At 45.1% G+C, this 19,060-nt stretch overlaps 1 protein-coding gene across 1 annotated transcript in view; it reads left to right on the plus strand.

Annotated features, from left to right (window-relative positions):
- The first annotated feature begins 525 nt into the window (after positions 1-525).
- The window catches only part of LOC141258447 (hatching enzyme 1.2-like), a 50,099-nt gene continuing 31,564 nt past the window's right edge, over positions 526-19,060 (plus strand). The window contains exons 1-2 of the mRNA XM_073673446.1: positions 526-709; positions 5,751-5,868. Of these exons, the coding sequence (XP_073529547.1) occupies positions 526-709; positions 5,751-5,868 (302 nt within the window). The remainder of the gene's footprint in view (positions 710-5,750; positions 5,869-19,060) is intronic.

Here is a 19,060-nt window from a genome sequence, read left to right on the forward strand (position 1 = left end):
CAGAAGCAGAAAAGATAAGTACCAGCCATACTGGCACCATAGATCCTTTAAGGGAAGGGGAGACGCGGAACCGTGGGTTGAGTTAAAGACTCTTGCTGAACAGGACTGTAGTGTTGAGCTGTGTGGTGTTGAGATGGTGAGAATCAATGGAAACAGAGGACAAGTAGAAAGAGGAAAGGTGAAGATAGAGAACAATAGTGAAAAGAAGGAAGGAAACTGTGTGGAAAATGCTTCGAGTTGTGAAGGAAACGTTCATAAGACTGAGTACCCACTATCCCTAGTATATATTCCTTACCAAGTTCTCGTTCAGAACAAAGTAAATTTTGGACTGGTGGTCTCCCTCTCTGAACTGTTCAGCACCTGGTCCTAGCAATCCAACAACATCGGTTACATGCGGACTGATCAGGCGGGTAGCGCCCTCGCAGCACAAGTTCACACTTACAGAGATGAATACCTCGCCCACGGCTACCACCCCGCACCATGTTACAGCTGTATACATACAAATGTAGATTCTTTTAACCAAAAATGATTGCAAAAATATCAGAAATGAGAAGATCCATGTTTTACATCTCAGATATTAACGCATTGATGAAAGAAGGTGATGTAGCCTTTGACCACAACCGTAATGCTAGAAAATGTAACTCATGCATGTGGCCGAAGAACGCCAATGGAATCGTCCCAGTACCGTATACCATATCTTCTCAGTACTGTAAGTGCCTCCTATTTGTTTTCTCATTGTGCTGTTTGGTGTAACCAATCTAACGTCAATAATATTAAAAGGGTCTCCCAGGACTTTTTATAATTCATGGGCAATCCTTAGGATAGTCAACTGATGAGGACACAGCACATCAGTGTCCACTTTATTGTGTGCCCAGGCACAGCGCCATCCACACGGTTGTGGCTATAGCTGGTACTGCAGTTACATGCAATTCTTATCTAAGTGAGTGGAATGTAGCTGTAAGACCAGGCACAGTCTCATCTGTATATCTGGTGCTGTGCCTGCATTAATAATAAATGTTACACAGCATTCACTAAGCATAAGGTAAAAGGCTTATATATTTATCGAATATCCATGGGGTATTTGGGACCCACTTCTGTGGCACACTGTTCGGAATGGAGAGATGTATATGCATGTTTGGCTTTCTATTTATGAGTTCTGAATTTTTTTTTCTACAATTTTTTTGTACTCTTGTAATAATCAATAGAGAGTTGCTTCCCTGGTCATCTCTCCAATGACCAAGGCACATGATGCCGGTCCCACAGTTATGGGATCTGCATCTAATGAGAGACCTGTGAATATGTATAAATGATTCAGATGATTTACTATTATGACACATTTTTATATTATTCTAACAACTTTTTTATGGCGGTATTATACTATGAATATAAAGTCTACATACCCCCCATAACATGCCAGGTTTTTGTCATGTAAAAAAATTATACTAAGGACTTATTCAGATGTCTGTACAAATCAGTCTGATTTCGGACCACAATGCACAGACTGACCGCAGGACTCCCGCCCGGAGTATGACAGCTTCATGTATTTCTATGAGACTTTAGCGCTTGGGTCGGGAGAGCAGTCAGTGCGGTCCGAGATTAAACCAATTTGCACGGCTTCTGCATGAGCCTTTAGAAGAATTATTTCAGAACTTTTTCCACTTGTAATATCACCCATAATCTGCACAATTCCATTGAAAAACAAACTGAGATCTTTTTGGGTGGAAGAATAAAAATAAAGATTTAAAATAATGTGGTTGCATAAATATGCACACTCTTAAACTAATACTTTGTTGAGTACCCATTTAATTTATGACAGCATTCAGTTTTTCTGGGTAGAAGTCTATCAACATGGCACATCTAGAATTGGCAATCTTTGCCCACTCTTTCTTGCAGTAGCTACAAATCTGACAGAGTATGATGGCATCAACTGTGTACAGCACCATCTTCAAGTCAACCCAAAGATGTTTAATTGGATTCAGTTCTGGACTGACTGTTTGGAGCTGGCTGTTTGGAGCTGTTCATAATCCCCTCCACTTTGACTAAAGCACCAGTTCCAGCTGCTGAAAAACAGCCTCTAAATATAATGTTGCCTTCACCATGCTTCACTGTTGGTATGATGATCTTTTGGTGATCCGCAGTGTTGGCTTTCTGCCATACAGTCATATGAAAAAGTTTGGGCACCCCTATTAATCTTAAGCTTAATGTTTTATAAAAATTGGTGTTTTTGCAACAGCTATTTCAGTTTGATATATGTAATAACTGTTGGACACAGTAATGTTTCTGCCTTGAAATGAGGTTTATTGTACTAACAGAAAATGTGCAATCTGCATTCAAACAAAATTTGAAAGGTGCATAAGTATGGGCACCCTTATCATTTTCTTGTTTTAAATACTCCTACCTACTTTTTACTGACTTACTAAAGCACTTTTTTTGGTTTTGTAACCTCATGGAGCTTTGAACTTTATAGCCAGGTGTATGCAATCATGAGAAAAGCTACTTAAAGTGGCCACTTGCAAGTTGTTCTCCTGTTTGAATCTCCTCTGAAGAGTGGCATCATGTGCTCCTCAAAACAACTGTCAAATGATCTGAAAACAAAGATTATTCAACATAGTTGTTCAGGGGAAGCATACAAAAAGCTGTCTCAGAGATTTAACCTGTCAGTTTCCACTGTGAGGAACATAGTAAGGAAATGGAAGAACACAGGGACAGTTCTTGTTAAGGCCAGAAGTGGCAGGCCAAGAAAAACATCAGAAAGGCAGAGAAGAAGAATGGTGAGATCAGTCAAGGACAATCCTCAGACCACCTCCAGAGAGCTGCAGCATCAACTTGCTGCAGATGGTGTCACTGTGCATCGGTCAACTATACAACGCACTTTGCACAAGGAGAAGCTGTATGGGAGAGTGATGCGAAAGAAGCCGTTTCTGCAAGCACGCCACAAACAGAGTTGGCTGAGGTATGCAAAAGCACATTTGGAGAAGCCAATTTCTTTTTGGAAGAAGGTCCTGTGGACTGATGAAATCAAGATTGAGTTATTTGGTCATACAAAAAGGCGTTATGCATGGTGGCAAAAAAACACAGCATTCCAAGAAAAACACTTGCTACCCACAGTAAAATTTGGTGGAGGTTCCATCATGCTTTGGGGCTGTGTGGTCAATGCTGGCACTGGGAATCTTGTTAAAGTTGAGGGACGCATGGATTCCACTCAGTATCAGCAGATTCTTGACAATAGTGTTCAAGAATCAGTGATAAATATGAAGTTACAAAGTGGATGGATCTTTCAGCAAGACAATGATCCAAAACACCGCTCCAAATCTACTCAGGCATTCATGCAGAGGAACAACTACAATGTTCTGGAATGGCCATCCCAGTCCCCAGACCTGAATATCATTGAACATCTGTGGGATCATTTGAAGAGGGCTGTCCATGCTCGGCGACCATCAAACTTAACTGAACTGGAATTGTTTTGTAAAGAGGAATGGTCAAAAATACCTTCATCCAGGATCCAGGAACTCATTAAAAGCTACAGGAAGCGACTAGAGGCTGTTATTTTTGCAAAAGGAGGATCTACTAACTATTAATGTCACTTTTCTGGTGAGGTGCCCATACTTATGCACCTGTCATATTTTGTTTGAATGCAGATTGCACAATTTCTGTTAGTACAATGAACCTCATTTCAAGGCAGAAACATTACTGTATCCAACAGTTATTACATATATCAAACTGAAATAGCTGTTGCAAAAACACCAATTTTTATAGAACATTAAGCTTAAGATTAATAGGGGTGCCCAAACTTTTTCATATGACTGTATATACCTTTTGGAATTATGGCTCAAAAATTCAACCTCGGTATCATCAGACCATAACACATTTTCCACATGCTTTTGGCAGACTTGGTGCAGGTGTTGGCAAAACATAGTTGGGCTTGGATTTTTTTTCTTTAAAGAAAAGGCTTCCATCTTTCTACCCTACCTCACAGGCCAGTCATATGAAGAACACTGGATATTTTTGGCATATGCAGTACACAATTAGTACTTGCCTGCGGTTCCTTTAATGTTGCTGTAGGCTTCTAGGAATCCTCATGGATCAATTTTCTTCTGATCTTTTTATCAATTATGAGGGACACCGATTTCTAGGTAATGTCACTGTTGTACCAAATTTAAGTCACTTCTTGATGACTGTCTTCAGTGTTGCATGATATATCTAATGCCTTGGAAATAAATGTGTACCCTCCTGACTGATAACTTTCAACGAGATACCTTTGCTGTGTTGTAAGCTGAGCAAAACTTTAACTGTAAAATGCAACTAGAAAAATGTCAGGAAAATCCTGCTAGAACAGCTAAACTTTATATGGGGTTAATCAGAGTCCCTGTAAATGATGGCAGCCGTATACTGACTGCTATGTAATTGTACTACTGTACTGTGCAACAGTGTAAATGTGATTGGCTAATTCTGAAAACAACCACATCACCAAGTATAAGATGATGTTCACAGTTATGTAACCACACTATCAGTTGTATTATTTTTATTTCCCCTCAAAATGATTTCAATTTGTTTCTCAGTGGATTTGCACAGATTATTGGTGATATTATAGGTGGAAAAATTCTGAAATGATTCTTCTTGGTATGAATTTTCTTTTACCAAACCTGGTATTTTAACAGGTGATTATAGACTTTGCAAATCCACTATATGCACACAACTGTACCAGGATGCTGTTTAAAGCATTTCTGTCATTCGATGTCACTGCATATGCTATTAACTAGATTTCGTACACTTGATGACATTGGTGTACTTACTGTGAAAATCTGTGCCAGAATGACTCTATAATCCTTGGTCAAAGCTTAATCGGTGTCCTTCCGCCTTGCTGCTTAATCTCCTCCCACCCAGCCTGATTGACAGCTCTTTAATGTCCCTCTTCCCTGTTGCTGCTGAAATCTCACACTGCTCAGTACAAGACGTAGCTGTCAATCAGGCTTGATGGGCACGACTGAATACATTTGGATTCCTGAACACTCCCACTCTTTAGCTGGACTTATAAAATAATAATTTTAATATCAGTACTATACAGCCATTCTTACATGAATTTTTCAACATAATTACACCAGTCTCATCAGGACTAAGAGATCTATTTTATTTGGTATGCAGTTTGCATTGTGAAATCTGGTGGCAGATTTACTTTAAGCTCTCTCGCAATAATCGAAAAAAGGATTTTATCCGATGCAATGGTTCTCACCTGGTAAGGTTGTGTATCCACAACCACTAAAAGGCTCAAGGCTGCTGCAGAACCACGGCTAAGATAACAACTGAAATGGAATGAAAGGGTTAATCCTGCGCTGCTGGTGGTCAAACATGGAAGAGGAGAACGGTATCCAGGAATGCGGTTTACTTGTCAACGTGTTTTGAAGTTCCAAACTTCCACATCACTTCCACAGTGTGTAATACAATGAAACAATGCAGGTATAAATAGACATGAGATTCAAAAAAACGGACCTCAGATGTCATATGATCAGGGACAACGTATTGTGCAAAAAGATGGAAAACATTTAGGACATTTTCTAAAAAAAAACTAAAGACTCTTGCATTGGAGGCCATTAAATAGAGGACTATCTCTGTAATACGGCGCCATTAGGAGTTAGTATAGGGGAGGACATGAAGTTCCTATACAACCATCATGTTGTAGCCCTGTATGTCATACTGAAGGCTCTTCCTGCTTTTATTTATTCTAAAACTGACTCTGAACTCTTCCTCTTCAGCGGCATCAGATGTGTCTCTGATTAATGAAGCCTTGAAGGAATTTGAGGTGATGACCTGTGTGCAGTTTGTGAATCGGAACTCAGAGCCGGACTATCTCAGTATAGAATCTGGAACGGGGTAAGTGCTAATTTTTACATAGAGACCTATCACCAGGTACTAAGTCAAAAGTGGCCATTTTTTGCGCTTATATTATTCCCGCTCAGGCTCGGACTGGCCCACAGGAGAACAGGAGAATCCTCCGGTGGGCCACCACCCTCTTATATGATCAGTACTTGGCACAATATACCTGAATCACTATGTACAGACAAAGGCGACATCTTATTCATTTAACAATCTACACAGTTCATTGTATAAATTTGTGATTGAGGATATTGTCACATTTGCATGTAGTTGAAAAGTGGGGCCTTGTAGTTGGTTATTGGTGGGCCCTTGGCACCCCAGTCCAACACTGTTCCTGCTAATCCCCTGAGTATTCAGTTGTTTTGGTTTATTTTATATCTGAGACATGGGCATTTTCATTTTGTGCTCGCATTATACTAATTTGTAAGGTTTTTTTTACCAAGGGAGTGTTGCTCACAGGGTAATTATGCAGAGCAGCCTAAAGACAAGCCCCCATCCTGTAAGCAAAGCTCACTCGGTAAAGATCCTAAAAATGAGCATACTGGGTGCACAAAATAAAGTTGTAGTCCATCTTGTCTTGATAAATTTCAGGAATTAGTGGAGGAAAGGCTGGTCCCTCTCCATATCCATAGCAGAAAATAATCTTGGGAAGCAAAATCTAACAAAAAAGGAGAGGAAAACTCTTGAAAATCTTAAAACAATGCATGATGTAATATTCCGGGTGGTGCAGTTATTATTCTGGATACAGTAATGTATCATCATCAAGTCGTACACATGATATCGGATAATTCAATTTGTTTAATTTATTTCTCCTTCTCTTTTTAAATAAGATTTAGTCAGTTTGGTAGATGAAGGTTTAGCCCTAGGGGGGGTTTTTAATAGAAAGGAAGCTGAATTTATTGTAACTGATCATCCTACTATTGTTCTTTTTCATTGTATCCCAAAGATTCATATAGCCGGATTTCCTCCTCCATTTGATGCAGTCGTGGCAGGATTAGGCTGCATTAATGAAAACCTTTGTTCATGGGTGGAAAGTATACTCCAACCTTTAATTAAATCCATCCCTGGGAACATACAATATACCAGACATGTGTAATGCAGGTGCCGGAATATGTATCACAACTATTCTACAAAGGGGGTTAGTAGCAAGGGTAATAAACAGCAACTTGGAATACCAATCAGAAATATTTCAGTGAATAACAGTACAGTCCTTTGCAGCAGTGTGATGCATCCAGTCGTGGGAGACATCACGTGAGTTCTCTTTCTCTTTATATGGCTCTAGCGGGGGTCACCGGTTCTTCCCGCTAGGCCGCAAGTCTCTTCCAGATAAAGTCTATCAGATCCCGTTTAGACTCCCATGCACCAAAACGGCCCCCACCCAACCTGAGATCCTAATCCCAACTGTCCCCTGTACCATAGGTGAGAGTTGTAAGTGACGGCTCTGTTCACTTGCGCAGTTCCTCCGCTGCTGCTGGCGCATCTTTACTGTCGTGGTCCTCTCTCAGCTCTTCTTGGCTTCACCGTCGATGATAGTCTCTCACGCTTAGGGGAAGGGGGTCCAGACCTCGGTTCTTGGCAGGCGGTGTCGGATCCCGGGGACTTACTCAGTGTGGGGCGCAGGTCCTGACTCTGACCAACATGTGCGGGGCTGAGGGGGGCTTCTGTGAGGAGTGCGGAGCCTCTCATGCGATGTCCAACTCTGGTGCCGCGCAGCCCTCAGGCTGAGGCTTGTCGCGCTGGGCTTTGCTGTCCCTCTGGAGCATGTCTGCTCCACTTTGCAGCTCTGGAGCATGTCTGCTCCACTTTGCAGCCAAATCTCTGGCTGCAGAGTCTTTTCTGGTGCACATCTGCACCCTGCGCTCTCTTGGCGCCAAAAGCCCCTGCAATCTGTCACACAGAGCGTATATATACCCAGGAAACTCTCTGGGTCACATGATCAGGTCCAGCATCAAAAGTCTCACTCCCTGCAAATCTGCCAGCAACATTTAGTTCCTGCTAGCACAATTCTTTGTTTACTTTGATTTTCAGTTTGTTCCAGCAGAGGGTGGTGTTTACTTACAGTTACTTACTCTCTCTTGTCCACATCTCTACACATGTATTATTGACCTTTGACAATTTTCAGTGGAAAGATGATTTTATTTGTATTTCAGCTGATGTTAACCATTGAGCCAACAAGTGGGCAGCATGGTGGCTCAGTGGTTAGCATTGTTACTTTGCCGTTCTGTAGTCCTGGGTTTTAAATCCCAAAAGGGACAACATCTGCAAGGAGTTTGTAAGTTCTTACCAGTGTTTGTGTGGATTTCCTCTGGATACTCCAGTTTTCTCACACAATTCCAATGGGGACAGTAATGATGTCTATAAAGAATTAATGGAATTAATAATGCTATAAAAGCGAGCAAAATAAATGTTAGATCGCTATACTCAGCTATACCACATGATCTAGCACACTTACAGAGCATATAATAAAAACTTTGAGAAATCCTTATTTACACCAATCTTTTTCTATTGAAACATTTTTTTCCCCTTGATTCTGATTTTTATTTGCAATTATCTGGTGCTTCTAAGGAGACTATATTCTTCCCATTGATTGCTAATATCGATATTGCATGGTTGGAATTCAAGTATTTACAGAATTCTGATTTTTATATTTTGTCACTACATTGACGACCTCATTGTTTAGGGGATGCTGTATGGCGACCACACTAAACATTGAGAATTACTTTAATTCAAATAGTTTAAATTTATTTATTTTTCTCATTTTGTTGTGATCCCACAAATATTATTTTTGTTCACAAACGTATAAGTGATAAGTTAAGCGAATAAGTTAGGTCAGTACTAATTCTGTTCAGGCTAACTTTCAGAAGTCTAGTAAGATTATAGTAAGAGGTTTAAGGTGGAGGCTGATGTGGCGACGCATACTATTTTTTATTTTTAGGTATGTCTGACTAAATTGCTTTACTATTGATTTAATTTTGTGTATTACATTTCTCTATTTGTGTGCATTACATTGCACCAAATTTATAAAATTCAAATTCTCACATATAATAAATAACTCTGTGGATATACGTATGTGCATATGCCGTACATACCTGTTATAATTCCTTAGTAATATTCTGCCATCTGGTAGCTATCCTTTCTATTGTCTTTTTAATCTTCATTTTTTTGTGTATTATGGCGGCAGTAGTGGGGTGATGCTGTGGGCCCTGGGTTTGGGGTATCCCGGCGTTGCTGAGCGGAGTCCCCTTCCCATTGATTTCCTTGTGGTGGGTTTGGGAAAATGGCCGTTGAAGGCGACGCATGCACACATTGAGATCTCTGGATGAGATCTCGTCTCCCGAGATCTCAATCTGCGCATGCGCCTCCTCTGGTGGCCATTTTCCTGAAACCCACTGCAGGGAAATCAATGGGAAGGGGACTCTGCTCAGCGTCGGCATCTCCGAGCCCGGGGTCTGCAGAATCGCCCTACTCCTGCCGCCGCCGGCCTCCTGAAGCGGCGACCCTGCCTCCTGTGACCTCGCTCCACCCCAGCCGCCCACTCCCCAGTAAGCTACCTTTGGATTTTAAGACCCACCCCATTCTCCTCCCAAATTTGGGGGAAAAAAAGTGCTTCTTATAATCCGAAAAATTCGGTATGTCCATTTTGGCATTTTTTACAGCACTATAAGACACATCACCATTTTATCAAAAAAAATGTTTTTCCTATTTTCCTCCCCAAAATTTGGGGTGCGTCTTATAATCCGTAAAATATGGTAATTTCACACAAAACCCAAAAATGGTCCAGTCAAAATTGTTGGTACCCTCAGCTTAATATTTGGTTGCACACCCTTTGGAATAAATAACTGCAATCGCTTCCTATAACCATTAGTGTTGAGCGAGCACTAAAATGCTCGGGTGCTCGAAGCTCGGGCCGAGCTCACCGTGATACTCGGGTGCTCGACCCGAGCAACGAGCCCAAAGTTAGTCTATGGGAGACCCGAACATTTTTGCGGCGGCTCCCCCGGCAGTCATGCCCACCCATTGGTGACCCGCGATCACGTGACGGGGTCACTGATGGGCGGGGCTTAGGACTCCCGGAAGCGCGAGTTAAATGCCACTGTCAGAGATTTAACATGTTAACAGCCGCGGGTGGATTGCGATTCCAATAATCAGCTGACATGTGCTCGCTTCAGTGCGGGCTCACCGCCGGAGCCCCCGCTGAACTGGCCTTCCCGACCTTGTGCGTACTATTACTGACCAGATCGGAAAGGGGTTAAGGAACATCCTTTCCAGGGTAAAGACTTGTGTATAAGGTAAAATAAATAACCAAAAACAAAAATACTCCTCCACACCTTGGGCTATGTTCACAAGTAGCATTTTTTTAATGCGTTTTTGCACTTTTGTATTGCTTTCAACCGTGACAAATGCATTCACTGGGAAATATCATTTTAATATTTTACAACCTTATCTGGCCATGTGCTGTGTGACACATGCATACAGTGCTAAAAAGACATGGGAACAGCATGGGGAAGACCCCTGGAGGCATCTCTGACACCCAGGTCACTGCCTAAAAGTGTGCCCATCAGAAGTGATCGTTGCCGCATCAGAAGATGCAGACTTGCAACTATCCCCGTGCAAGTCCTTGTCCCAGGGCAGTGTTCAATTGTACCTCCCCCATAACTTGCAATACAAGAGCAAGTATGCAGCCTGCCACCCACCCACCCCCAGGCTGCAATACCATACTGCTAGCTTGCTTGCACTTGAAATTGGGCCTTTTAGGCATGTGGAGGTGGAATCTGGCCACCACGTCATGGCTGCGTCGGTAGCCTGGTATTCATTCTCAGTCCCCAGCCGCCCGGCGGCCGGGTGTCCACGCTTGGTCCCCAGCCGCTAGGGGGCGGCCGGGTGTCCATACTCAGTCCCCAGCCGCCCCGCGGCCGGGTGCCCACACACAGTCCCCAGCCGCGTGGGGGTGGCCGGGTGTCCATAAACGGTCCCCAGCCGCCCCTATTTGTCCCGGTGCACCTTATACACAAGCGCGCATACCAAAACATTACCTGTGCCCTCCCCAGTGCATTTAGTGGGAAGGACAGCCTAACCACAAACACGTGGACAAGTGAATGTGGCCAGGAATGGTCCATCTCACTGACGCCTTCACACTGGGTTAATATTGTGGAAGCCGGGACACAGTTGGACACTGGGATGCAACACGTCCTCCAGACATAGAGGATTGCGGGTCCTGGGTCAATCAGGCTTCAACACAAAGTTCAGAAGGTAGACAGCAGCAGTGGTCGGCCTCCTACACAACGAGTAAATTATTCATGATCATGAGGCCATCCACCTCCTTAGCTTTCTGTTCCTTGGAATGCAAGCGCATGTATGTAGTAGCAGCTAGACCTGAGGTGGTCAGCGTTTTGGCACATATTCTACCTCCTTCGAGGATTGCTGGATGTTTTCCTGCTACTATCCCAGTACTATGACTCCCGTTAAAACAAAGCTTCAGGTGATGAATGATGGATGAGGTGGTGGCAAAGGAGAAAGAGCAGGAGGAACAGGGACCATTCACATCAATATCAGGCCAGCCAACCACACATGTCTTGTAGGATATGTTTCTGTACTAAAAGGAGCGGTTCAGCTACACAGTTATAAGGCATGCAGTGAATGCAATGCCTACCAAAAATTTCGAGGCACTCCAATGCCCCTTGGAAGTGACATGGAGGTCAGAGGGCCTTAACTAAACCGTTTTTTCCATTTATAGCAACTGGGTCTCCTGTACACTGTTGGCCTAAGCAGGGAATGGAAGGCTTTCCAAAAATTATTAGGCACTGCAATGCCCCTTGAAACAGACGTGGATTACAGATTATTAAAAACCTTCTACCCATTATTGGGGAGTGGGTCTCCCTTAGTGTTCGCCTATGCATTGAAAAGCAAAAGCTGACAAAAATTAGGAGGAAATGCAATGCCCGTTGCAAGAGTCGTGGAGGTTAGAGGTAATTAAAAACAACATGTCAATGCCCCTTGGAAGAGCTGTGGAGTTCAGAGTGGTTTAACAAGACGGTTTTAATGCCCCTTAGAAGAGACGTGGAGTTCAGAGTGGTTTAACAAGACAGTTTTAATTCCCCTTGGAAGAGATGTGGAGGTCACAGTAGCTTAACAAGATGGTTTTAATGCCCCTTGGAAGAGACGTGGAGTTCAGAGTGGTTTAACAAGACAGTTTTAATGCCCCTTGGAAGAGTGGTGGAGGTTACAGTGGAATAAAAAGACAATATCAATGCCCCGTGGAAGAGACGTGGAGGTCACAGTAGCTTAACAAGATGGTTTTAATGCCCCTTGGAAGAGTGGTGGAGGTCGCAGTGGAATAAAAAGACAATATCAATGCCCCTTGGAAGAGTGGTGGAGGTTACAGTAGAATAAAAAGACAATATCAACGCCCTGTGGAAGAGACGTGGAGGTCACAGTAGCTTAACAAGACGCTTTTAATGCCCCTTGGAAGAGTGGTGGAGGTCGCAGTGGAATAAAAAGACAATATTAACGACCCTTGGAAGAGACGTGGAGGTCACAGTAGCTTAAGACAATTTTAATGCCCCTTACAAGAGCCATGCAGTACAGAATATTAAAAACATTATTCCCATTATTGGGGAGTGGGTCTCCCATAGTCTTTGCCTATGCCTTCCAAGCAAAAGCTGCCAAAAATTAGGAAGGGGGAACTTGCAATGTCCCTTACAAGAGCCATGCAGTACAGCATATTAAAAACATTATTCCCATTATTGGGGAGTGGGTCTCCCATAGTCTTTGACTATGCCTTGCAAGCAAAAGCTGCCAAAAATTAGGACAGAGGAACTTGTAATGCAGGCAACATGGACCACGGTCACCCTGGTGTTATAGTGGTCGTGGAGGCTGAGGATAAGGAGAAGAGCAAAAAACAGCCGAAATGAGGAAGCGTATACCCATGTGTGGGTGTGAAGCGGTGCATGTGAATACACCTCCCGAAATAACACAGTGGATTTGACTTTATGTTACTCTGCTGTCATTTGGTGGTGATGAGAAGTCTGGCCCAATCCAGCCCTTGTTCATTTTGATAAGGGTCAGCTTGTCAGCATTGTCAGTTGACAGGCGAGTGCTCTTATCAGTTATAATTCCCCCAGCGGCACTAAAAACACGCTCCGATAACACGCTAGCGGCAGGGCAGGCCAGAACCTCCAAGGCGTACAGAGTGAGTTCATTCCAAGTGTCCAGCTTGGATACCCAATAATTAAAAGGCACAGAGGAATCATGGAGGACGCTGGTACTCCCTCACCATCTTTTGAAACTTTCCACTCCTTGTGAGAGTACCCTGCGCCTCAGGGCCTGTAAGCTGGGCAGGTCTCAGAAAACTGTCCTAGAACATTGACAGTGTTCCCCTGCCTCTGCTGGATTGGAGTTGCGTCTCTCTCGCCTGTATGCCTTAGTTGGGCAGCGAACTGTGACCTCTGCCGCTACCGTGTTCAGATGGGAATTTTTTTAATAGTTCTGCAGCAAGGGCCTTCTGGTACTGCCCCATTTTTGTAGACCTCTCCAACTCAGGAATAAGAGAGTGAAAGTTCTCCTTGTAGAGGGGGTCTAAAAGTGTCATCAACCAGTAATGACTGTCACCCAACATTTTGACAATGCGAGGGTCACGGTTAAGGCAGCGTAATATAAAGTCAGCCATGGGTGCCAGACTGGTAACGGGCAAGACTTCCGTGTCCTCACCAAGGTGACGACTGATAGTGTTGAGCGATCACTAAAATGCTCGGGTGCTCGAAGCTCGGGCCGAGCTTACCGTGATACTCGGGTGCTCGACCCGAGCAACGAGCCCAATGTTAGTCTATGAGAGACCCGAGCATTTTTGCGGCAGCACCCCCGGCAGTCTGTAGAAAGCCTAAAAAGTGCCCAAAACGATAGTGACAGTGCTCAAAAGACATGGGGGCAGCATGGGGATCGCCCCTGGAAGCATTTCTGACCCCCAGGTCACTGCTGTCAACAACGTGGTCAGAGGTATTAAGCCACTTTTGCGGGCTCACAATAAAACGTTCAAAAACGAAACTGAAACGGTTTTCCTGTGAAATATGTTAAGGAACTTCCTTTCCAGGGTAAAAACTTGTGTATAAGGTAAAATAAATAACCAAAAACAAAAATACTCCTCCACACCTTGGGCTATGTTCACAAGTAGCATTTTTCATGCGTTTTTGCACTTTTGTATTGCTTTCAACCGTGACAAATGCGTTCACCGGGAAATGTCATTTTAACATTTTACAACCTTATCTGGCCATGTGCTGTGTGCCACATGCATACAGTGCTGAAAAGACAAGGGATCAGCATGGGGAAGACCCCTGGAAGCATCTCTGACCCCCAGGTCACTGTCTAAAAGTGTGCCCATCAGAAGTGATCCTTGCCGCATCAGAAGATGCAGACTTGCAACTATCCCCGTGCAAGTCCTTGTCCCAGGGCAGTGTTCAATTGTACCTCCCCCATTCCTTGCAATGCAAGCGAAAATATGCAGCCAACCACCCACCCACCCGCAGGCTGAAATACCATACTGCTAGCTTTCACTTGAAATGGGGCCTTTTAGTTTGGAGGAGGCCGAAGCTGGCCACTACCTCATGGCCGCTTCGGCAGCGAGGTATCCATACTCTGTCCCCAGCCGCCCGGCGCCCGGCGCTCGGTCCCCAGCCGCCAGGTGGCGGCCAGGTGTCCATACTCAGTCCCCAGCCACCCTGATTTCTCCTGTCACCTTCCCCCACACTTTTCTTAGCCTGGCCTGCTTTAGGGCAGCATTGGACGAGCCCACCAGAGAACCAGACTCCTCCGGTGGGCCCTGGCTTCTCCATCAGGGGAGTTGAGAGTGCCTAGGTGAGGAGCATGATGATGATGATAGAAGTTAGCATCTGCTTTGTTTTCTTGGAATGCAAGCGCATGTATGTAGTAGCGTCTAGGCCTGAGGTGGTCCGCCTTTTGGCGCATATCCTACCTCCTCCAAGGATTGCTGGATGTTTTCCTGCTACTATCCCAGTTCTATGACTCCCGTTAAAACAAAGCTTCAGGTGATAAATGATGGATGAGGTGGTGGCAAAGGAGAAAGAGCAGGAGGAACAGGGACCATTCACATCAATATCAGGCCAGTCAACCAGATATGTCTTGTAGGATATGTTTCTGTAACAAAAGGAGCGGTTCGGCTACACAGTTATAGGGCATATAGTGAGTGCAATGCCTACCAAAAATTTTGAGGCACTCCAATGCCCCTTGGAAATGACATGGAGGTCAGAGGGCGTTAACTCAACCTTTTTTTCGATTTATAGCAACTGGGTCTCCCGTGCACTGTTGGCCTATGCAGTGAATGGAAGGCTTTCCAAAAATTATGAGGAACTGCAATGCCCCTTACAAGAGCCATGTGTGGCACCCCAGGGGTCTGGTCACCACAGTAATAGAGATATTACGTCGGAGAGCAAGTGGGAGGTTTCCTGGTCAGGATCCCTTAAACATGCAGCATCCTCCTGCCCCAGTCCTGGGAGGGGAGAATTCTGCCCTTATAAACTGGATCTGGGGCGGGGTTGAGTGAGTCAGAGAACAGTCAGAGTCAGAGTGAGAGCAAGGGAAAGTAACAGCAAGGAGCTCTGTAGGAGCTAGGAGCTAAAGACCAGGGGCTGGAAGCTGAGCAGAGCTCGCCCTGGCAGAAGACAATAGGAACCGGACACAGGAGTCCGAAGCTGTGAGGACTTATATATCCAGCAGCAGAAACCAGTCGGCAGGGGATTTCAGGTCCTCTGGCCATAGAAGCCCGGAGGCTCAGTCACAAGCAAGGGACCAGCACCGCCGTCGTGGAGCGGAGGCTAACAGAAGGCCCCAAGTCACCAGCCATACGGGTGAGCACTACACGGTACACTCAGGGACGTGGGCTACTTCTACCCGCTTACAGCAAGGTAGCCAGGAAGAGTGCAGACAGACGGGGAGGCCTACAACTCCACCTGGCCAGGGGAACTCCTGCTTGCTCACAGACTGACCAGGCCTCTTATGCTAGCCAGTACTCCCGGGAGGGTCTACCTTATAATCATCAGTAAAGACCCTGAACTGCACTGCAAAGACTCTGAGTCGTTCCTGCTGCGCTCGTGCACCATCACCCCCATCATCCACACTCACTGCCCTGAGGCTATACTCCTCCCGAGGGGAGTTATCCCATTCTATGCTGCGCACACAACACCAGCCTCAGCGGTCTGCCTCGCAGCGATGCTACTCCCTGACCGCAATCCACGGGTGGCGCAGTCGGACAATTAACCTCAAAACCTAAGAAAGACTGCCACTGGTTTGACCAGCCTGAGCCACGGGACCGGGTCACTGCCACGGAGACTACAGACCCCAGAGACCCAGCACCGGGTATCCCACACACATGTACACACGGCCCAGGGGGCGCGTCACATGCAGTACAGCATATTACAAACATAAGTCCCATTATTGGGGAGTGGGTGTCCCATAGTATTTGCTTATGCCTTGCAAGCAAAAGCTGCCAAAAATTAGGACAGAGCAACTTGCAATGCCCCTTACAAGAGCCATGCAGTACAGCATATTACAAACATAAGTCTCATTATTGGGGAGTGGGTCTCCCATAGTATTTGCTTATGCTTTCCCAGCAAAAGCTGCCAAATATTAGGACGGAGCAACTTGCAATGACCCTTACAAGAGCCATGCAGTACAGCATATTACAAACATAAGTCCCATTATTGGGGAGTGGGTCTCCCATAGTATTTGCTTATGCTTTCCCAGCAAAAGCTGCCAAAAATTAGGACGGAGCAACTTGCAATGACCCTTATAAGAGCCATGCAGTACAGCATATTACAAACATAAGTCCCATTATTGGGGAGTGCGTGTCCCATAGTATTTGCTTATGCCTTGCAAGCAAAAGCTGCCAAAAATTAGGACGGAGCAGCTTGCAATGCCCCTTACAAGAGCCATGCAGTACAGCATATTACAAACATAAGTCCCATTATTGGGGAGTGGGTCTCCCATAGTATTTGCTTATGCCTTGCAAGCAAAAGCTGCCAAAAATTAGGACGGAGCAACTTGCAATGCCCCTTACAAGAGCCATGCAGTACAGCATATTACAAACATAAGTCCCATTATTGGGGAGTGGGTCTCCCATAGTATTTACTTATGCTTTCCCAGCAAAAGCTACCAAAAATTAGGACGGAGCAACTTGCAATGCCCCTTACAAGAGCCATGCAGTACAGCATATTACAAACATAAGTCCCATTATTGGGGAGTGGGTCTCCCATAGTATTTGCTTATGCTTTCCCAGCAAAAGCTGCCAAAAATTAGGACGGAGCAACTTGCAATGCCCCTTACAAGAGCCATGCAGTACAGCATATTACAAACATAAGTCCCATTATTGGGGAGTGGGTGTCCCATAGTATTTGCTTATGCTTTCCCAGCAAAAGCTGCCAAAAATTAGGACGGAGCAACTTGCAATGCCCCTTACAAGAGCCATGCAGTACAGCATATTACAAACATAAGTCCCATTATTGGGGAGTGGGTCTCCCATAGTATTTGCTTATGCTTTCCCAGCAAAAGCTGACAAAAATTAGGACGGAGCAACTTGCAATGCCCCTTACAAGAGCCATGCAGTACAGCATATTACAAACATAAGTCCCATTATTGGGGAGTGGGTCTCCCATAGTATTTGCTTATGCTTTCACAGCAAAAGCTGCCAAAAATTAGGACGGAGCAACTTGCAATGCCCCTTACAAGAGTCATGCAGTACAGCATATTACAAACATAAGTCCCATTATTGGGGAGTGGGTGTCCCATAGTATTTGCTTATGCCTTGCAAGCAAAAGCTGCCAAAAATTAGGACGGAGCAACTTGCAATGCCCCTTACAAGAGCCATGCAGTACAGCATATTACAAACATAAGTCCCATTATTGGGGAGTGGGTGTCCCATGGTATTTGCTTATGCTTTCCCAGCAAAAGCTGCCAAAAATTAGGACGGAGGAACTTTCAATGCTGGCACCCTGGTGGTATAGTGGTGGTGGAGGCTGAGGATAAGGAGAAGAAGATTAAACAGCCGAAACGAGGAAGCGTATACCCATGTGTGGGTGTGAAGCGGTGCATGTGAATACACCTCCCGAAATAACACAGTGGATTTGACTTTATGTTACTCTGCTGTCATTTGGTGGTGATGAGAAGTCTGGCCCAATCCAGCCCTTGTTCATTTTGATAAGGGTCAGCTTGTCAGCATTGTCAGTTGACAGGCGAGTGCGCTTATCAGTTATAATTCCCCCAGCGGCACTAAAAACACGCTCCGATAACACGCTAGCGGCAGGGCAGGCCAGGACCTCCAAGGCGTACAGAGCGAGTTCATTCCAAGTGTCCAGCTTGGATACCCAATAATTAAAAGGCACAGAGGAATCACGTAGGACGCTGGTACGATCGGCAAGGTACTCCGTCACCATCTTTTGAAACTTTCCACTCCTTGTGAGAGTACCCGGCGCCTCAGGGCCTGTAAGCTGGGCGGGTGTCAGAAAACTGTCCCAGAACGTTGACAGTGTTCCCCTGCCTCTGCTGGAATGGAGTTGCATCTCTCTCGCCTGTACGCCTTGGTTGGGCAACGAACTGTGACCTCTGCCGCTAGCGTGTTCAGATGGGAATTTTTTTAAGAGTTCTGCAGCAAGGGCCTTCTGGTATTGTCCCATTTTTGTAGACCTCTCCACCTCAGGAATAAGAGAGTGAAAGTTCTCCTTGTAGCGGGGGTCTACAAGTGTCACCAACCAGTAATGACTGTCACCCAACATTTTGACAACGCGAGGGTCACGGTTAAGGCAGCGTAACATAAAGTCAGCCATGCCTGCCAGACTGGTAACAGGCAAGATTTCCGTGTCCTCACCAAGATGACGACTGACCATGCTCTCCTCCTCCTCCTCTTCCTCCTCCCCCCTGTCCTCAGGCCACCCACGCTGAACCGACGGTGTGACACTTGTACAGGTACTACCGTCTACAACGCATGATAGCAGCTCCTGTTCTTCCTCCTCCTCCTCCTACTCCTCCTCTCCCTCATTGTCCCCCAATGCACGTTGGGATGAGATGAGGCTGGGCTGTGTGTAATCGCCCGCTACGGCTTCTTGATCCATCTCGTCATACTCTGGCTGCAATGCCTCCTCTTTAATTCTCTGCAGAGAGCGTTGCAAAAGACAGACAAGTGGGATGC

Source organism: Phyllobates terribilis, unplaced genomic scaffold (assembly GCF_046119375.1).
Source record: "Phyllobates terribilis strain yellow unplaced genomic scaffold, ASM4611937v1 Scaffold_3__8_contigs__length_932513732, whole genome shotgun sequence".
In the NCBI taxonomy this organism is placed as follows: domain Eukaryota; kingdom Metazoa; phylum Chordata; class Amphibia; order Anura; family Dendrobatidae; genus Phyllobates; species Phyllobates terribilis.